This window comes from Falco cherrug, chromosome 3, assembly GCF_023634085.1.
Source record: "Falco cherrug isolate bFalChe1 chromosome 3, bFalChe1.pri, whole genome shotgun sequence".
NCBI classification, from domain to species: domain Eukaryota; kingdom Metazoa; phylum Chordata; class Aves; order Falconiformes; family Falconidae; genus Falco; species Falco cherrug.
Window position 1 is genome coordinate 57,787,297 of NC_073699.1, and position 21,225 is coordinate 57,808,521.

The following is a 21,225-nucleotide window of genomic DNA, read 5'->3' on the forward strand; positions in this document are numbered from 1 at the left end:
TGGTCAGAGGTCTCCTTTGAGGTCCTGAAATATACTTTCTTGTGAAATTCACGTTATGCTTTCTTGATAATAGTTTCCTACTATTATTCTGCTTCAGTAAGTATATTTAATAACATCAAATGTGCTGAACTTTACCAGTTACTTTATGAAAACTTTTTTTCTGTAATGGAAGTACTTTGTGGAAAATGGGTTAAGGCAATACTCCTTTTGAGGCACACAAAAATACTTGTTCACGTTAATATAATTCTGAAAATTCATAGCTTCTGAGAAGAAGCTGTGTTTTCAAGGTTTGTTTACGGTAGCTAACTCGGAAGAAGAATGGTTGGTTTTTTTTCTGTAGGTGGATCCTAGCAGAGAGGTACTTAAACCAGTGAGTGTTTTTCAGGAACTTGATAATGTCCAGATTTGTTATATTTGGTAACTTAAAGCTGTATTCTTGCATCCATTACAATATTTTAAAATGTTGTAGTTCAGTAGTCAGTAGAAAGGACCAAATAGTGGTGCTTTCATGTTAGTGTTTTTCCTTGTAACATTGAATCTGAAAAAATACTTTTATTGCTTTCATAAGTTAAATTGTTTTTATTTCCTTTTAAAAGATTATGGTTTTCTTCTTTCAGAGATGTGAAGCCTGATAATATGCTGCTAGATAAAGCTGGTCATTTAAAACTAGCAGATTTTGGTACTTGTATGAAGATGAACAAGGTAAGCATATGTTTTTTATTTTGCTTATCTGTTTGTGAAAGAAAAACATATTTAAAAGTGAAAAGGAAATATACTGAAAACTTTTTAGCTAGATGAGGAGAGTCAGGTTCCACTCTGTTCCCATTACTGTTCTTTATGCAACCTATTCAATGACAATGTAGAATGCAGAAATGGTTATTGAATTATGGACTGTATCCATTTCTATACAGTTTCCTAGAGAAACTTTCTGAAGTCAAGCCTTTGATTGTCTCTAGATTCTCTGGATTATTTCTTGGAGTCTTTGGTTATCAGAAGTTAATGCAAATAAGTGAGATTATTTTTAGGTAGTGAGTAATGAAAGAATCAAAATTAACGTATGGGTTGCTGAATTCCGGTTGTACTTATTAGCCATGTGATGAGGTAGGAAAATGGTAAATCTGAAGGAAACAGGTTAAAGAACATCGTATTTTTAAAAACTATGTCCTGAGGTCACTAAAAATTTACTTTGCAACAATTTCTTCATGTATTGTGAAGCACTGTTGTTCCCTACACAAAACTCAGATTGGTTTGTGCCAGCCTGCGCATATATATGAGGAAAACAGTCTGAAATTTGTGGTATTTAACAGAATCTCTGTACTATGTATATTATGTTCTCAACACGTTCCAGGAGCTTTTGAGTACATCACTGTGTTTGGTGCCTTTTATTCATGGCAAAGCAGCTAATGAAAACCAAGGGTAGGTTATGTGTACAAATTCAAGAATTTCCTCAAGTCACAAACAGTTCAGTGGAATAACTGATACAAAATTTGGATTTATTTTAACTTAATGCAGATTTATCTGTGATTGTGTTCGTAACAATGAGTAATTTTGAAGTACAGAAAAACATTATCCTAGGGTTTAAGCTGTAAGTGTCGAAAAAGAAAAAAAATATTACAAAACTCTGCTGTATATTAGCATTACCGAAGGAAACTTCTGTCAACAACACCTTACATTTTGTGCTGTTGTGAACAAAGCTGAGTAGTCATGATCCCAGTCTTGAGTTCCTCTGTTTTTTTCAAAGAGAAAAGTTACTCTGTGGGAGAGAAACTGCTCAGCATAGGAACTTAATTTAGGTGCATTCTGGGTTTGCTGCATATGCAACACTGGGTTTATATTTGTTATATTTACTTAGTTGTATATTTTCATGCAAGTTTTCCTTGCATAACAAAATCCATTTTTATAAATGGATTGCATAAAAAGATCCATTTCTGGGAATGGTATAGGATTATTTCAGAAGTGCTTGAATGGCACTGGAAAAGGAGTGCGTGGTTGCAGCTTCAGCATTCTGGATGCCAGCTCCAGTGCAATTGATCTCTGTTCTACCAGCCCTTCTCAGGAGTGGGAAGAACAGTCAAGTGTTCTTCTCAGTTGTTACCTGTTTTGAATTCTGTCTGCTTAGAGTTTTAAGGTCTTGTCTACATTTAGTCTTCCCAGCCTTAAGTGTATTGGGTTGGAGGTGAAAAACTTGCACTTTAGCTGATTCTGTCAGCAAAATCCCTGATGATATCCCATGATTCTAACAGGAGCTTTCCCTTTTTACAGTACATCCTGTCAGTATATGACACATTCATACTGACATGAGCAGGAGAGGCTGTGCAGTGTTTACAGGGCCTAGATAAAATTCTGATTGTTTCTGTGCTATTAACTGAGGTTTTTGAAGTGACTTTAACTGTGTTTGACAGATCTGGTGCTTTGTTCTGGTTTTAGTAGCTTAGAATTTGAAAATGTTAAAATACCCATTCAAAAAACAATGTTTGAGGAAAGTTGACGCTGATCTGGTGATGTTGCTTAGGATGCGTAAACTCTTCCTGGATCTTTTATTTGGACTGTTTTCCTCCTTTTTGTAGGAAGGTATGGTACGATGCGATACAGCTGTGGGAACGCCAGACTATATCTCTCCTGAAGTATTGAAGTCCCAGGGTGGCGATGGTTACTATGGGCGAGAATGTGACTGGTGGTCAGTTGGAGTCTTTTTGTATGAGATGCTTGTAGGTGAGTAGTAGGATAATCAGAATTGACTACACTACTTAACTAGACTCCATGTTAAAATCACTGTTGTTTTTAACTGTTTGAGTTATTACTCTTCTGACCTAAGCAGTGGTTTACTGATCCTGGTATTTACAGAATATGTTTAAAAAATATTCTGGCACAGTTCTCGAACGTTGGTTTGTTCACTTAGTTGCTTAGATTATTGCACATGTAATTCAAATGTTACAAATAGAATCTACAATACTTTTGATCTGCTTTTTAATTTCTGTGTTGCTACTTTTCAGGTGATACACCTTTTTATGCAGATTCTTTGGTTGGAACATACAGTAAGATTATGAACCATAAGAACTCCCTTACTTTCCCTGATGACAATGAGATTTCTAAAGAAGCAAAAAATCTTATTTGTGCCTTTTTAACGGATAGGTAAGATTTAAACTTTACTCAAAATGAATGTAGGCCTTTGTTAAGAGAATTTCTTCTCATTTTGAAAGAACATATATATATTTGTTTTTTGTGGGTTTCTAAACTGCTCAAGAGAAGTGAACCTATTACTGTCCTGGGAGGAATGCAGGGTAACTGTTTCCTTTAAATGCTGCTATAGTTAGGTGTTTTTCTGATCTCTGAATGCATTTCTGTTAGTTGAATGTTCTTGTTCATAGAAATTGGGCTTTATTCTTCTCTGAACTACAGCAATGTAAGAAATTGTTGGTCTCTTGCTTGAAGTACAGAAATGCTGTTGTAACTTGTCAGTCAAGAATTTTGTAGAACTTCAGCCTAAGTCTTTAAGTTACTTTGTCTAATCTGAAGTAGCATTTTGTCTAACCTGAAGCAGTAGTTACTAACTGATGTTACTGTGAGGTAGACGGGCAATAGCATCAGTTTCATCTTCTCCAGCCCCAGTATTTGGGAGAGGGTTCACCGATGATTGCTGCTGCTCTTTGTGGTAGTAGCATGTAAGCATGTATAGTGGGGAAAGGCAAGTGCTGCTACTATGGGTACATCAACCTTGTAACTTTAGTTTGAATGTGAAGTGTTACTCCTTAGTAACAGCTACAGTTACATTGATCTGTGTTGCACAGTGGTGAGGAGCATGGAAAATGGATTCGTTTTGGTGAAGCTGAAGCAAAAGATGCATTGCAGGAGTGCCCCTAATGTACTCTTAGCTCTCAGTGGGCATTCAAGATCAGGGTAGAGTTAACCCACAGGAAGCCCATCTGAAATGGGTGGATGTTAGGTCTGTTTCACTTTGTGAGTACACTCCTGTTGTACCCATGCTACTTCTAGAAGCGTAACCTTTGCTTGAGAACTGGTGCTGTGAAGGAGGGCTGTTGCATTTGCTGGGCTGCATGCGATTAAAACAACAGCACGATCTCCTAGAAAAAATGGAACCTGCCTGCTGCATGGCAGGTGCCTAGCCAGTCTGTGATGGTGTGAACAGTAGCAGCAGGGCTTTTTATAGTCAAGATTTAAAACCAGACCCTATTCTGAAATGTAGCTGCTGTGCTCCTGTATAGATCTTCATATGAAAGCTTTGAGATATGTGTACTTTTTACTTTGGTTTGTAATTTTTTTGTCTGTACTGTTTTGGAGGTAATTTTTTGTCTGTATTGTTAGATTCTGCTTTAAACTGAGTCTTTGCTTCAGAATAGTTTATGTAATATCCCATGTTTAACCAAAACACTCTTTAACAGGGAAGTGAGGCTAGGAAGAAATGGCGTAGAAGAAATTAAACGGCACCTTTTCTTCAAAAATGATCAGTGGGCTTGGGAAACTCTCAGAGACAGTAAGTATAATGCTGTTCTCTGAGACAATGATCTGGCTTACTTATGTATCACGTTAGCAAAAGGACTGCCATATTTCTTTTAATGGAATTTAAAGTTTTACTTACCCTGTACCAATGAAAGACATTTCTTAGTCACTTGAGTAATACAATGATTATTATCATACTATTCTGCTTTTTTTCTAGCTGTAGCACCAGTTGTGCCTGACTTAAGTAGTGACATTGACACGAGTAATTTTGATGACCTTGAAGAAGACAAAGGAGAGGAAGAAACTTTTCCTATACCAAAAGCTTTTGTGGGCAACCAGCTTCCCTTTGTAGGATTTACATACTACAGCAACCGTCGGTATGTATGCAGAAAGCAAGCTAATGATGTGTTCTTTTGTCAACGTTATTTCTGACTCTTACCAACCAGCATTTAGATACAAGCCTATTCAGATTCCTACTAATGATTCAGATTCCTAATAAATTACACTCTTTTGACACTTCAGTATCGATAACCAGCACTGCTAGTCATCAGTGTCTTAAAATATCACACTGACTTTGTGAATGTCTTATTCTGTGTTAAGAATATTATACAGTGGTGCTGCAGAATCTAAGCCAGAAAAATCCACTGTTGCTGCTACTAGGCAGAGCTGCCTGCAGACCACTGAGTTATGTATGTAGAGTCATGAATCAGGGATATGAATGTCACTTTGTTTCACCGCAAATTACTGTTCCTGAGCTGTATATGAAGATTCCATACTTTACATCAGTGTTTTAGCATGTGATAAATCAAACTTTGGCTTACTAGAAATAAATTATTTTCTACTTGCTTGTTATCTGTGTCATAGTTCTTTTTTTTTTTCTCCTAAAGCACTCATCCACTGCAGCGTGAGATTGTGATGCCTTATGCTTTTTACTGTTGCTTGGAAGACTTCAGATTACATCAGTTAAAATTATATTAATTCATACTTCCAGCAGTCATTATTGTTGTAGACACTATGGTTAGTTATATCTAAATTAAAAAAAAAATCTCAGTAACTTCTCTTTGAAAGCTGCTTTTAATTGTGGTGGGTGTCAGTCAAGCTTAAAATGGGCTAAAACTTATAGTAGATCATGTCGGATAGAGACTATTAGTTTTAATAGCATTTCTGGGTAGGAAAGCTTGAAAGGAAATAAATCTGGTTTTTGTCCTTGCATAGAGGAGGAACCACTTTTCCAAGCCTGTGGTGAAATTCTTTCCATCTCTGCAAAGAGTTGGATTTGTTGTTGCTTTCTACATAGTAAGGCACAGAAGGACTTGCAAGCTTTGCACAGTTTGTGTGAGTTCAGCAGTTCAGAGATTTCACCTACTGTTCTGATTTTTAGTCTATAATTTTAAAAAGTCTTAATTTATGCCTTGAAGGAAGATTTTGGAATATATTATCAAGAAGGTGAAGTAGCATACAGAAGCTTGTTAATAACAAAATTTCTTCACTCCCCCTCTTTCTTTTTGAGGAGCAGTATCAGGACTTCAGAGACCTAAGTGGCTGTGTTTTGCTGTCATTGAAGAACTCTGCTACTAAATACTATCATAATTTTGTAGGCTTACTAGAACTAAAGTGCTGTCCTAGAATTTAATTTTGTCCCATAATACTCCACTGGTGTGATAGTCTTGAAAAGTCTGAGATGACCATTCATATTTGCTAAACTTGTAATCCTAATTTTTATTCCCTTTTTGTACTGAAAATAGTTCAAACATTTAAAAAAATTGCATATTTAGAAAAAAGTTGCACATTTATCTTTCCCCCCCTCACTCATTTTCATCTTATTCCTGTATGCTGGAGAGTTTAAAGAAACAGAAATCTAGGAAAATGATGTGGCTTCTGTCATTAAAGGAAGTAGTACTATCTTCTAATATAAAATACTTTCTACAGCTGTAATCTCATTGATTATAAACTAGGAAATACAGTTATTTATTACTGAACTTCACCTATAACACAGATTTTGGAATACTAGCTGAGAACGCTTTGTAGCCCTTTCTGGCTTGTGTGTTCTCTTCTGGATTCTGATGGAGCTGGTGCTGTGCCTGTTTTAAGTATCACATTCTCATTGCTCAGCAGCCCTAATGTGGAAAGTACGGTGGCTTTTTGCAGTCAAGACAGCAAGTCCCTTTCTGTAGGAAACTGTTCGATTTCCTCTTCATCATTTGATTGTCTGAAAGCAGTCTTGGTGTTTAATTTGACTGTGGTTTGGAGATGTCTTTTGATTTTACCCTCCTTGATCTTTTGGAGAGGTTTTTGTATATGTGAAAATATGCATGTGAAACAAAAAAGATGTGTCTATCTTCCTCAGTTCATGTGTTGGAGTGTTTTTCCTCACATAGTCTGATGCAGTTAGAGACACTTTATGTCTCTCTGGATCAGTTAATCGGGCCAAGAATATCACATCAAATACCAAAGGAATTTGAAGATAATCATTTGTATTTATTTGCCTGACTTTTCAGAATCATGACAAACAGAAATTTGTGGTATTTTTAGAAAACACTTACATAAAATAAGAACACTGGCTTCAGGGAAAACTTTTTGTGTGTGGAACTCTTAGTAACTTTGTTAGAAGTTACACAATCTGTGCAGAGTTCGCTTCATTGCTGCTACTTGCTGCATAAGTGCCTGAGTAAATATTTGTGGGATGGAAGCCAATGAGAGTGTTGTAACTGTGGAAAGCAAAAATTTTTTTAATGGTTATTAAAAAAGTGGTTGCATTAGTATTTGGCAGAAATCCTTTTTTTCTGGAGGTCTTCTACTGCAGCTTTCTACTTTACCCTTTACAATAAACGATGTGAAGTTTTCAATTAAATGTGCTTAAATTTTAAAGTATAATGAATACAGAAATGAAACAATCTGATTATGTTACTTTTTGGTTATCCGCATTTTGGAGAAAAAAATCTGAATTTTATGTTTCAGGGTGATTGTATTCTGTTGTTTGTTCTTTTTTTTTTTTTAACCTTGCTTTTAAACAACTCCTAAAACTTTTTAAAATGTTGTTACAGGTATTTATCTGTCTCTGCAGAAAATTCCAATGATAACAGAACAAGCTCCAGTGTGGACAAAAGTGTGGTATGTCTCACTTTTTTGGATCTTAGTAAAAAATCTGTTGCATATATGGGAATAAACTGTTTGAGTTCTAAATATTTCAAATTATTTTAGTGCTTGGAATATGGGAAATTAATGCATAAATTTTAACTGTTTGGTATGGCCTGCCTATTAAAGTTACTGGAAAAACAGAATTCCAGTTCTTCGTATAAGATTGGTTTTCCTGAATTGGGATAAAACAGCTGAAACTGCATACTCTTTTTGTGGAAACGGATTTCCAGTTCTTATCTTTAGAAATATCGAAGTGTTTGTGCAGTATTTTTAGAGTGCCTTATTGATCCCAGGTGTACGCTGGCTTTGTGGCAACCATGGAGTCTGGACATGAGTGTGATGGAAAGCTTGGGCTTTCCAGCAACCGGCCAGTTTTACCCTGGTGCTGGACTTCCTGTGAGCTAAGTAGCATGTGGCAAGGAATGTACCGAGCCTGGGTATTCTGTGTCTTCCCAAGGGTGCCCCACAAGCTATTGGGAACTGGGGCACTGAGGATCTGCATTTATAGAGGAGTTCACCTAGCAAGAAATGTTCAGGAATACTTTCAGTTACTGCTTCCTAAGCTGCTTTGAAGGGAATTACTGAATGGACTTGGCATAATTAGTGGGATACAGGCACCCTGCATGTAGTTAAAGAACCCTCAAGAGTCCTGTCTGTATTGTCAGGTGTATATGAATGTCTTGTGATTTTAACAGTTTTGGGAGGTGAAGCTCTGGAAGGATATGAGTGTGATATAGGGAGGTTTAAATGGGGGTTTGCATTTACTTTACTGCAAGGTATTTTTACCCCACAGTTCTTTCTCAGCTGTTTTTTTTTCATTACATGCTGCAATGAAAACGGTAAAGTTGACACATAGTTAGCAAATTAATTTGTTCTGGACATATAATACAACATTACCTGGTCTGTTCTGCATTTTGGCATGCTACTGAGTGTCTTCAGGGAGGGACTGAGTGCCAGAAATTTCCAAGAAACTAATTTTGATTTGCAAGTGTGTAAAACTTCACAGAATTAGGCCATGAAGTTGGACAGAAATGGAATTCAATGTCCTTTAACTGAATTTAAAACCTTTTTGAAGATCTGATTATTTACTCTGGTTTCATGCAACCATAACCATCTGTAAGTAGTTCAGATATTAAGAAAGAGGAGATTAACAGATTCTTTTGCACTGGATCTTTGATTTCCTTCATTGTTCAGGGTGCCTAACCAGACACACTATGCTGTGGTGATTGAAAAAAAACAAAAACGAAACAGTGGCAGTTCCAGAGGGATTTTTCTTGGCTTCTCTGCTGTAGGCAAGCTTTGCCATAGTCCTTTCCTCCCCTACCTCCTACTGGAAATGAAAACAGAGAGCGAACTAAAGTATAAAGGAATGCTTTTATATTGAGTCAATTGTAACTCAGGATTTTCTTAAGGTATTATTTAGTCTGTTTACATCAGATTGTGCAAAACTTCTCTGGAAGCCTGTTGTCTCGTAGTAAGATAATTAGACTGCTCAGCTAGCTTAATTAGAGTTCTTAGGGTACAGCACTATAAAACCATCCAGAGACAGAAAGAAGCAAAAGGTGGCAACAGAGATCCAAACTAGCAGGAGTCGGTACAGAAATGCCTCAGTTGCCAGATGTCTTTTTGGACCTGTTCTTCATCCATCCCGTTTAGTTCCTCTATGCAGCCTGTCTGGAAGGGCTATAAAATGAGTAACCAAGAAATGGAGGAGCAACTATGTTGAAAGTTCTTTATTTTTTATTTTTGTGCATTAGCTATGGTCCCTTTTTATTAAAGTGAGAGCTAGCCGTTAAATAGTCTTGCTTCTTGCTTTTTTTCTCAGTGCTTCCTCCCAAGGAGATGAATGTGTTGTGTGCAGGTCCTCCTTCCTTTTTCCTCAAAGTTTAGATTTAGAGGCAGTCTCTGTGGTCTTCGATTGCAACCATTTTCCCATCCATGTAATTGATTTTCCAGAGCTGTTCTGTAAGTGCTGAGAAGTCTATTTTTTTCCAGTATTTCCTTGCTTTCTCAAGGCTTTGTGATAGGTAGTGGTAAATATGTAGAATAGAATGGCGAATGTATAGAATATGTAGTTTCTGGTTTCTGGTCACTGTATCTCATTCTCTGAAAACTTCAGAGCACCTTAAGGATGTGGAAGAAAGAAAAACGAGGAAATGAGAAAGGATTCCAGTTCTTGAGAGCACCCGAGTGCTCCATACTTTTATTTCCTACTACAATGGGAAGGAGAACAGATTGAAAGTAGGAAGTAAGAAAAATGCCTGCCTGGAAGTAGGCAGAAATTATCTCACCTAGAACTTTATAATTTAATATGGATAAAGCATGCTGTCATAGGTCTCCAAACTGAAATCTTAGTTTATGACTGTACAGTGGACAGTCCTTGTTGAGAACACTTATTGTTGCTATCAAGAAAGAATGGAGACAAGCACAATTTGTCTCCTTTTCATGATCTTAGTGTGCAGTTCTACTTTCTCTAAGCATATTTTGTTGGAAAAGGAAAAAAGGAAGAGACAGATTTAGCAGGAACTGTTTTGTTGCTGTTTTTCTGGGATGATTGTGCAGAACAAGTCAGGCAGTTGTCAGAGTTTTTGAAGTTAAAACAAGGAACAGGAAAACAAAGGGTCAGAACCACTTCAATAAGTTGCTTTGAAGAGAGCTTAGATTAGGACTGTTGATCTTCTCTATGCAGTTTCAAGAGTGTTGAGGGAAATGTGGGAAAGCTAAATAAGGCTGAAATCTTGACAAGATCAGTGAAAAGTTTTAAGACTGAATCAGCATGATCTTGACTTAATGAACTTCCTCAAAGTTGACACTATCTTGTTGTTAATTGAGGTTTTTGCTGATATTGGAGTGGGGTTATTGTGCCGAGAGATCTAGTAGAAAGTAGATACTTTGAGACTACATGAAAAGAATTTATTTCTGATTTTATCCTGCTGGCAAACAGTACATGCTATACAGTAATGTTCTGTATTAACATTGGAAGTTTGTTCCTGTTTGCAAACCTCAGTACAGTGCTAGCTATAAAAATGATCTCTGGCTAAATAGATAGTAAGAGCATTTTCTCCCCATTGCTAATAACTGACAAGCCTTGTTCTGCTTCCTGAACTTATTGAGAGCCTGAAGATGTGTTGCAAAATACATGTGGTGGTTCAGGTTAGAAAAAGAGACTAATTAAAATGCTTTCTTACATCTTTGCAGTAATTATCTTTAGTCCAATTCTGAAGGGACTTAAAAGAAAGAGGATTTGACTTAGCTTAACCCTGTGAATTTTGACAGAACTATTCATAAACCTAAAATTTTCTACTCTGCAGATGATGAAAATGTGTAATATCAAAGTTGTTTCTTGTAACTTTTTTAGAATCTTTTTAGGGGGTGTCACGTTTTAATAAGGTAAAGATCTAGCGTTTAGATAGAAGCAAGTAAGCAAGCTGTGATACAACGTAAGCAGCACTGAATATTCTGAATTACTTTTTTAAAGTTTTTAAATTCAATGCATGTTCTTTCATGTACAAATATATATTTAAAGCTGGAAAATATGCAGAAGATGATCTATGAGTTGGAAGAACAACTACATAATGAAATGCAGTTGAAAGATGAAATGGAGCAAAAGTGCAGGTAAGACTTTGAACTTTAATTGTTTACATAGTTTAAATACATCTAACACTTCAGTTTTGTATTACTTTTTTAGTGATTACCAAAATAACGCTAAGAATGGTACTGTAGTTCTCCAAGGGATTTCCAGGCACTGGTTTAAGTCATTCTAAAACAATATTTAAATGCTTTTTTTGAATGTAGTATGAAGAAAATGTTTTGTTTCATTGGCACCCATGTAAAACATAGTCTTTCTGAATACATGAATGTTTGATTTTACCCAGTATCTCTGAATTCAGATGTTTTATTGAACTGAAGTACACAATGATCATGCTGATTTTTTAAAAAACATAAAATACTGTAGATATGGCATATATCGCATTATTAAAAATAACTGTCTGGTTTCTAAATACATGGTACTTGTTGGAAAAAACACATTCCTTTTTTCTCTGGTGACTGATAGATAAGAACAACTATTTGCTTTCTAAAATCTTGATTCTACCGTACTGAAGAAATAGCTACATTACATGAGAAATTGCGTATTTCTTGCAGCTACACTTAGGAACAAACAGTTGGGATTCTTCTTTTCTGATAATCAGCAATTTTTACTCATATTAATGCAAAATAAATTCTCCTTCAGTTAGCTGCTCCTTTTGAAGTCTTTTCCTCAAGGCCTCAATAAAACCAAGAGGCAACACTAGGTGTAGGATATAGGAAGAATTCAGGCTTGTGAATTAGGACTGTAGTGTATAGCTGTATAAGCTGCTTACGTGGGAAATGGTAGCCAAAATGGTCTGGTGGGAGTGTAGGCTGTCACACTGTTGTTTACTTAAACACAACTTCACTGCCCACTCGTTCTGATTGCTTCGCAGGAGGTGTGTTGCTTGAATGATACTCAGTAACTTGTCTTCCTGCAGTACTACTGAAGCTATCAAGAGTACAACCGTGTATTTTCTGTTATATCATACCATTTACTGCAGAGTTAATAGATAAGATATATTGCTGTAACTGCTCCTTTATTGTACCTGCCAAGTAACGTTATCTGCGTCCTTTTTTGTTATCTCTTTGAAGAGGGATAGCTAGCTACAAAAATGCAGTGGATGTGTCAGTGTTATTGCCAGTTAACTGAGGCTGTACTACGCACCTAACCTTACTCTCTGTATAGTACTATGGCCTAATATGTTGTTTCAACAGAGACTTCAAAATAATTCAAATATCTTTATCCATAGTAGGGAGCTGCCTACTGTTGAATTAATGAACCAATTTAGATACTTAGAAGGTTCACAACTGGAGGAAGTTTTAGCAGTTCACCAGGGTATTCTAATTTTAAGAATAACCTGTTCTGTACATAAGCTGTTTTTACATTTGCATATTAAGGGATGAAATGTGGCACCTAAACTCTTGCATATATATCCAGCAGCAAAGTTGATAATATATTTTACAAATTACTTCTAATGATTGATTGTTTTCTTCAATTTCAAATGTTTATTACAAAATAGCGTTAGCCAAAATATAAATGTTCACTTCAGTAATGGTCCCAAATCACCAGAAAAATAGTGTATATAACATATATTGCTTAAATTATTTTGTTTTATTTTTAGATCTTCAAACATAAAGCTAGACAAAATAATGAAAGAACTGGATGAAGAGGTAATTTTTTCCTCAATGAAGCCTTCTTAGCTGGGTAAAGCATGTAGATAGTACTTTAATGATGTAAGATATTTCTTCTGTGACTAAAAGAATTCTTCTGAGATGAAATTTGAGACCAAACCATCACATTTCAATATATAGCATTGGGAGATACATTTTTATCCATATACATTTTCAAAAACTTTTCTTTCTGCAAGTCACGCTGAATTCTATTTCCTCTGCTAAATGTTTTGCTTAGTCTTGCTCACTGCAATTTCTCTGCAGTTTATCAGAATCAGTTACTCAAAATTAATATGCAGATCATTTTCTATTGAGTTCTTATGTTGCCTCAATAATTTTAATAATTGCTTACATATAATCATGTTAACAATAACTTTTCTAGTGATTTTGTAGATTTGTCATGTAGAAGTTTAAAAAAAAAAAGCCATCTTTTTTGAAAACCTTTTCAAGGAAGCCAGAAACCCATTCATTGGAAATGATGCATCAGTTTCCTTGATTAATTAGTTGCAGAGATACTAGTTTAGGGATCATTCCTTAAAATGTAAACAGAAAATACCAATGCTTTTAATTTTAGGGAAATCAGAGAAAGAACTTGGAATCAACAGTGTCTCAGATTGAGAAGGAAAAGATGGTATTGCAACATAAGATAAATGACTACCAAAGAAAAATTGAACAAGAGAACGAAAAAAGGCGGAACATGGAAAATGAAGGTATGTCATATTGTCCAAGCATTTGACACTGATGAGGTGTATGATAAGTTTCGGGGAATAATTTACTACCTTAGCATCTTACAGCGCTGTGCAACTTTAAAGGGATCTTTTCAAATAATGGACAAAAATGTTGAGTTTATTTGAACGTGGTATCTTTGTCATATTTTCAAATTCTAGTCTCTACAGTGTGCATGCTAGTTCTGCAAGCACAGAATGTGACCTAAAAATGTGTATAAAAAGCAAAAAGTCAACAAAAGACCTATTATATGCTAAGAATTTATTTCAGTGTGTTTGTGTAAAAAGAAGCAACAAAAACCCAAAAACACCTAAGGATTTTTTTTAATCTGTTGTATTAATGGTGTCATTTCTCTTCAGTGTCCACGCTAAAAGATCAAATGGATGACTTGAAAAAAATCAGCCAGCATTCACAAATTACAAATGAGAAGATAATACAGTTACAAAAACAAGTATGTTGCTTCTGTTCATTGTTTTCATATTTCTTAGATTTGAGAAGCCGTATGTAGCATTCAGATTTAGTACAACTGGCCCTAATAATTTTTAAATTTGAGAATCTTGTCTGTTTTCTTTTAACAGCTAGAAGAAGCAAATGATTTGCTGAGGACAGAATCGGATACAGCAGCAAGACTGAGAAAGGGTAACACAGAAATGAGCAAGTCATTAAGTCAGGTAGAATCACTGAATAGAGAACTACAGGAAAGGTGCAGAGTTCTAGAAAGCACAAAACTGCAGGTGGAGAAAGATTATTACCAACTGCAAGCAGCTTTGGAATCAGAACGAAGGGACAGAAGTCATGGATCTGAAATGATTGGAGAACTACAGGGTAATTCTTCTGTATTTATACTTTACCAAAAAAGTTGTGATAACCCTATTTTGTTAAACAAAGTACAGTTACACAAAGGGAGGAAAGCCAACCTGCAAACTGAGTGTGACTTAATAGAACCATTTCTGATGTTTAGATCTTGCTTCCTGATCATGTCTGAACAGCTCTTGGGAGGGACAGTATCAAAATCGATGAGTGGGAAATACTGATTGTAAGGCTCTGGGGCTGCCCTGACTAAAAATCTGAGTCCAGTGGTGCAAAAACATGAAAAGATGATACAGTGCTAGAGAAGACACAACAGGGTCTTACTGCCTTGGTGCAGTAGCCAAATTGACATACCCTACACTTTCTCTTTCATTTGTGGAGAATGCTATTTTGTTGTTACATTGTATTTGTTTTCTTTTTTGATGGTTCTACATTATAAGCAAGATGAAGAACATTGTAAAGGATGCAGATGTGGAATCCCTTTTTTCAGGATGCCTGAAACTTTTTACCACTTGTACTTCTGATCCTTCGTACTAGAAGCTGTTCAGATACATTAGTGCAGGGCTCCTCAAACTTTTTAAACAGGGGCCGGCATGCGGATGAAGTGTCAGGCAGTCATCTGCGGCTGCTTGGTTTCCCCCCCCCCAACCCCTGGCGGGGGGGGGGGGGGGGGGGGGGGCGGCGGCGAGGGGTTCTGTAAATACCGGCGGCCGGATTGAGGACCTTGGGGGGCCGTATCCAGCCCGTGGGCCGTAGTTTGAGGATGCCTGCATTAGTTCATGACTGTGCCTGTGCTAATGGATCCTGCCTTTTCACTTGTCTTTTTAAACCATCTGTCTGCACTATGGAAGATCACTTTCCATGAGGCACAATCTTTTGTTGAGGACTGTTGGGTGGTTTTGGGTTGGTTTGTTTAAGGTAAACATTGCTAGTGCAAAGAATGAACTATCCAGAATCAAGTTGACTGTTTACAGTGCTTCAAATACAGTAAACTGGTTTCAGTTCAATGATTGTAAAGTTCCTCTGAAATGACTGAATGTAGTTTGATCCAGTCTGTTGTTAATTGCAAGCAGGAGATAAAAATGGTTATAGAAGACTATTCTGTGCACTTCAAAATGTGCTTTTGGCCACATCCAAGTCAGCAGACTGCAGAATGATCTTTTTCTGAAGGGTGTAGGGTTAAGGTGCTTTGCTGGTATATACCCAAATAGCTTTATGTGATTCAAATACTCATACAGCAGTTTCTAAAAGCACATTTAAAATGAATGAGGAAAGAATAAGATTTAGGAAGACTTTATCTTCTTCCATCTCATAATTTCTTATATATTGCCAGGATGTCTCTTTGTATTTCAGAATTAAGTGAAGCAGACTGTACTGTAGACAGATGTATTTGAATCGATAGGTCTATTTTTGTATACTCTATTTAAGGTATTACTTGTAATACAGAGTAATCAAAAATATATTTTTGTGTATTTATTTTAAAGGAGGTAATGCAAATTCTTCAGTCTAGAAATATGTGCTACTGCTTTGGCTTATATATTTATACTACTACTTCGGCATGCAGATACATAGACACACAACATATTACTACTACTACTAAGGCTTTGTGTGTTATGGCCTTTCAATACCAAAAGAAGGCTTATGAGAAAGACAGAGACTTTTTACCAGGGCCTGTTGTGACAGGACAGGGGGCAATGGTTTTAAACTGAAAAGAGTGTAATTTATGTTAGATAAACAGAAGAAATTTTAAACAATGAGGGTGATGAGACCCTGGGACAGGTTGCCCAGAGAAGCTGTGATTGCCCCATCCCTGGTAGTGTTCGAAGTCAGGTTGGATGGGGCTTTGAGCAACCTGGTTTAGCGAAAGATGTCCCTGCCCATGGCAGGGGGGATTGAACTAGATGGTCTTTAAAGGTCCCTTCCAAACCAAAATATTCTGTGATTCTGCTCAGTATTTAGTATAAACTTCTGATGCCACACTGCATCTTGTGGTAGATGCTGTGGGGGATGGGGAATAGTTCCTCTATCCAACACAGAGAACTTGAGTCAGTTAGGTGAATATATATTGTATTAGTACCTGTAGATCCATTTGAGCCTAACTTCCTGTGTAATGTGCCTTAACCTACATATTAGTGGAGTTAACATCAGAAAAGGTGCTTGTTGCATAACACAGCAGAACTTGAATTAATGGAATAAATTTCGCATATTAGATATTGGAAGTGATGGAAGGCAGGTACCAAGTTTTGCATGTGATTGTTTTTTTGGTCAATTGTTACTAATGGCATGCATAAAGCGTGGCTAAAAAGATTGGTTTCCTTTTTGATATACAGCCTTTGCATGTCTGGACAATTTGAAGGTAAAAATATTTTAGGGGCCCAGAAGTCAATAAAGGTGGAAAAGCATATTGATCTAAGTCAAGTAACTAATACTGAATGATGTTTAATTTCTTATGGCAGTTCGGATTACAACTTTACAAGAAGAAGTAAAAAACATTAAAAACAATCTTGAAAGAGTGGAAGCAGAAAGGAAACAAGCACAGGATATGCTTAATCGTTCAGAAAAGGTACAGTAAAATGATGTTGAGGCTAAAGGTCTTTGTCAGCTTTTGACTATTTTCAAGTAGTATTTATTGATGTTGCTAAGTCCTGTGTTCTTGCTGTGAATCAATCTTGTGTTGAAATGATTGAATAATGCTAATTTACAATCTCATCAGGATGGTAAGTCTCGCAGGTCCTCAGGTAGTTCTTACTTGTAGCTTTGGGCGTAAAAATTGTGTTTGTCATTCACTATCACTGATTCAACACTTCTGCCAATAGCAAGTAATTTTTCTCTGGCTGTCTAGCTATCACTGCAGAGACTTGCCTCCTGAAAATCTATGAATTGAATATTTTAAAAACTTGAAATTTAATTTTCTGCTTTTACTGGATTTTGACCGGATCAGTGCTAGACCTTCTAATCAACTTTGGCGCTGAACTGTTTCAGTTTCCTTTCCCCCTTCCTTCCTTCCTTCCTTCCTTCCTTCCTTCCTTCCTTCCTTCCTTCCTTCCTTCCTTCCTTCCTTCCTTCCTTCCTTCCTTCCTTCCTTCCTTCCTTCCTTCCTTCCTTCCTTCCTTCCTTCCTTCCTTCCTTCCTTCCTTCCTTCCTTCTTAAAGAATGGTAGCAGCATGTTCCCCAGCATCTCTGATTCCCACCCCAAGATGGAGAAACAAGAAGAGTAAAAGGAAATCCTGCACCCTTTTTCCAGATAGAGCTAACTTTGTAGCCTGTGTTTTGAGGTCAGCTAAAGACTTTCTGTGCTGTGTGGTCTATCCAAATAAAACAGAGATACATGACTACTTATGAGGGAAAGTGCAAGGAGTTACTGTTGTCATTTGGTGTTACGTGAAGCAGTGATGCAAAGGCAAGTCCTTGTCTCTGGAAGTTTCTCTGTATTGCTTGTTTCATGTGTTACTGTTAATGGCTGGCAATCTCAACAGTGAAATAACAGAATGCATCCCAGAATTCTAATTCCTCTGTGTGCTAGTGTTATTGGTAGATTAGTTGTATGTTTCCAATTTACATGACTACTGATAATTCAAACTGAGAAGTTTCCATTACCTTACAGATTTATAGACTACTGAAAAATTTAATGAAGTTTTCTCCAGAGCACTGAGTACAGTTTTTATCTGTTACCATTCTTTATTAAACATGAAAAATAACATTGATAATTTCTTCATAACAAAAGGTTAATGCTTAAGAAAGAGAAGAAGGGAAATGTTTCCCTCTGATATTATAGAAATCGGTAACTTTTTTTCTTATCTTTAGGAAAAGAATAATTTAGAGATAGATTTGAACTACAAACTCAAGTCATTACAAGACCGGTTAGAACAGGAACTAAATGAACACAAAGTGACTAAAGCTCGATTAACTGACAAACATCAGTCAATAGAGGAGGCAAGATCAGTTGCAATGTGTGGTAAGTGTTTCTTGCAAGTTTCAGGTGAATATATAATAAAAGATGTTTTGATTATATTATCTTAAAACACATTATCTTATAATGTGGTACTCTTATAGAAGTGTTTAATGCCTTCTATAAAGAAAATGCATATCAAAATCTCAAAACGTGAAAACTACACATTTTCAATTCTTTTCTCTAGCGTGGTACTTCTACCATAAAAATTGCATTGTTTCTTATATGTTTTGAACATTTTACTGCATTTGCAATTTAAAGCATTCCTTGGCTTCTAAAATGCTATTGAATCTTGAAATTCTGGTTAATGCTGAATGAAATTGAAAGAGTGCATTATTAAGACAGATGTCTTGGAGCATTCATTCCTATGTAACTGTGTTAAAAATATTGGTGTTTTATTAGGCACAGTGGTAATGTGATGAAGTTTCTTTTATAGATACATATCCATGAATCAAAGCTGTGTCTTGGTATCTTAATTAAATATATAAGATTTTCTTTCTGAGGGCCATTGGTACCTGAATGTGTAGTTTGTAACTTTTCAGAAAGCTGATACAAATGATAGCGCTTTTCTTTCACTTTACGATCCATTCATGCAAATGAAACTTTGCCTTTATTGATTAATTCAAGAATCTGCATTTTTTAATTCTTTCACTATTAGTCTTTCAGTAGTCATAATAATATTCCAGTGTTTTGAATGCAAATTCGAATTACATTTCTTTTTTAGTGTTTTTAGTAATAATGCCAGGAAGTTTATAGGTAGTAGTCAGTCCATCTAACAGAAAAAGAGCTTAAATAGCTGAACCAAAGGGTCTGAAGAATACTGGGATGTTTAGGACTGTGTTTACAAAAAGCATTCTTGTAGATACTACATACTCATTTTTGTTGTTTTACTTTCCTTAATCTTATATTAGAGATGGAAAAAAAAATAAGGGAAGAAAGGGCAGCAAGAGAAAGGGCAGAAAATCGGATAGTTCAAGCTGAAAAACAGTGTTCCATGCTGGACTTTGACCTGAAGCAATCTCAGCAGAAACTGGAACACCTTCTTGAGCAAAAGGAGAGACTGGAAGATGAAGTAAGTAAAATGTTCATCACTAACAATTTTCTATATAAATAAGAAATAATATGTGCACCAAGAAATAGAAAATTAAATTAACTTATACTGATGTCATTGTATAATACCCCTCTCAGTAGAACTGAAGATAGTTGGCCTAAATAGTTTTAGATATTTTTCATTTGTTTCTCAGCTCTTGGATGCCTTAGATATTTGAGCCCTCAATGTAATGTAATCAATTTTTTCATGTTTCCTTTTCTTTTTTTAAAGGAAAAACTTGCTTGTGAATTTGACTGTGTAGTCAGATTGGTTTGGATGGTTTGCAGTTCTGAGTTTGCATTCTCCGGAGAAGCATTTGTCCAAGGAAATATGCAATTAGAATATTGAATGTGAAAACTACAAATTACAGTGTCTTGCTTACTTTTTCTTCACAGGACACTGGGTTATGAATGAAGGTTATAACACCTTTCTTAGGGGTCACGACTTCAGTAAATTAGGTTTTATTTATCTGGTAGACTGCATTTTTTTCTAGGGTGACAAGTTTTTAACATCTGAAATGCAGAGAGGTTTGCAGGACCTTTCAGCAGACAATTTGGGTTTCTTCCATTGTTGCCTTTAAGATAAGATAAAACACATTTGGGACTTTGAAATAAGCTAAGTATGGGGAAGCTTTATCATCATGCAGTGTCATGTCAGTACGTTCTGTAAGGGCAGCAGCTTTCTATTGCACTGAAGTGTTTGGAGGTTCAGGAATATTTGTATGTATTGTACAATGTGTAGCATCTATGCAATGGTGTTTCACGTAAAATGTACCATATATGAAACACTTTCAACCATGTGCAATTGGTTATTCAGAAATGCTCCTAAATTGAAATATTTCTCATTTAGGTAAGGAATCTAACGCTTCAGCTAGAACAAGAGACGAATAAGCGAATAATGGCACAGAATGAATTAAAGGCACAAGCTTTTGAAGCAGATAACTTGAAGGGTTCTGAGAAGCAGCTGAAACAGGAAATCAATACGTTGTTGGAAGCAAAGAGGTTACTGGAATTTGAGTTGGCTCAACTTGCTAAGTAAGTAAAAATCTGAAGTAAAATGGAAAAAGTTGCTTTATTATACATGTACTGTTTTGCCTGTTCCTGTTACTAAAAAAAGTTCTCTGGAACATAGGCATTTTTTTGCTAAACCAAAAGAGTATTTTTAGCTGCATGTTATGATTTCTGTATGTAGCCTTCAGTGTTGGAATATTTTTGTTATGAGCTATGATGCAGAACAATTCTTAGCTCATCATTCTATGTCAAGACATATATATATATGCCACTTATATTTGGGTGACTTCTTTATGGATTGACTGTGATACTACTTATTAAATCATATGGGTCTTTTAGTTTTACTGTATAGGAGTCAGTAGCTTTTTTTTCCCCTTTAACTACCTGATCCTTTTTCTTAACATTTCTTAAGCTGATTGAAGACATTTTTCAATAATTAGGCTTATATCATATCTTCTTTCAGCTGACTTAACATTTTTCCATTTAAAGTACTCTTTGTCTTCTAAGTTATGTACTGAAATGGTCATTGGGGTAGAATAAGGAATGTACTTAAATCGGAAGTTTAGGATACAACAAACTGTTGGTCATTGTGAAATAATATGTGTGCAAATGTAAGATCTTCATAGGGTACTTTTCTGCTTAGAAGTAGTCTGCCTGTCATTTGTTAGTAGCTGACTTTTATATGCTTTCCTTTTTTATTTCTTCAAAGACAGTACAGAGGAAATGAAGGTCAAATGCGTGAGCTTCAGGATCAACTTGAAGCTGAGCAGTATTTTTCGGTAAGACTTGCAAAGAATTGAGAG

The 21,225-nt window shown here is 36.0% G+C and overlaps 1 protein-coding gene across 1 annotated transcript in view; it reads left to right on the plus strand.

Annotated features, from left to right (window-relative positions):
• The window catches only part of ROCK1 (Rho associated coiled-coil containing protein kinase 1), a 93,063-nt gene that overhangs the window by 40,712 nt on the left and 31,126 nt on the right, over positions 1 to 21,225 (plus strand). The window contains exons 6-21 of the mRNA XM_005446182.4: positions 618 to 702; positions 2,568 to 2,712; positions 2,994 to 3,132; positions 4,401 to 4,492; positions 4,676 to 4,835; positions 7,503 to 7,569; positions 11,123 to 11,211; positions 12,789 to 12,837; positions 13,412 to 13,547; positions 13,923 to 14,014; positions 14,142 to 14,388; positions 16,830 to 16,936; positions 18,178 to 18,328; positions 19,234 to 19,394; positions 20,262 to 20,446; positions 21,132 to 21,201. Coding sequence (XP_005446239.2) covers positions 618 to 702; positions 2,568 to 2,712; positions 2,994 to 3,132; positions 4,401 to 4,492; positions 4,676 to 4,835; positions 7,503 to 7,569; positions 11,123 to 11,211; positions 12,789 to 12,837; positions 13,412 to 13,547; positions 13,923 to 14,014; positions 14,142 to 14,388; positions 16,830 to 16,936; positions 18,178 to 18,328; positions 19,234 to 19,394; positions 20,262 to 20,446; positions 21,132 to 21,201 — 1,975 coding nt within the window. The remainder of the gene's footprint in view (positions 1 to 617; positions 703 to 2,567; positions 2,713 to 2,993; positions 3,133 to 4,400; positions 4,493 to 4,675; positions 4,836 to 7,502; positions 7,570 to 11,122; positions 11,212 to 12,788; positions 12,838 to 13,411; positions 13,548 to 13,922; positions 14,015 to 14,141; positions 14,389 to 16,829; positions 16,937 to 18,177; positions 18,329 to 19,233; positions 19,395 to 20,261; positions 20,447 to 21,131; positions 21,202 to 21,225) is intronic.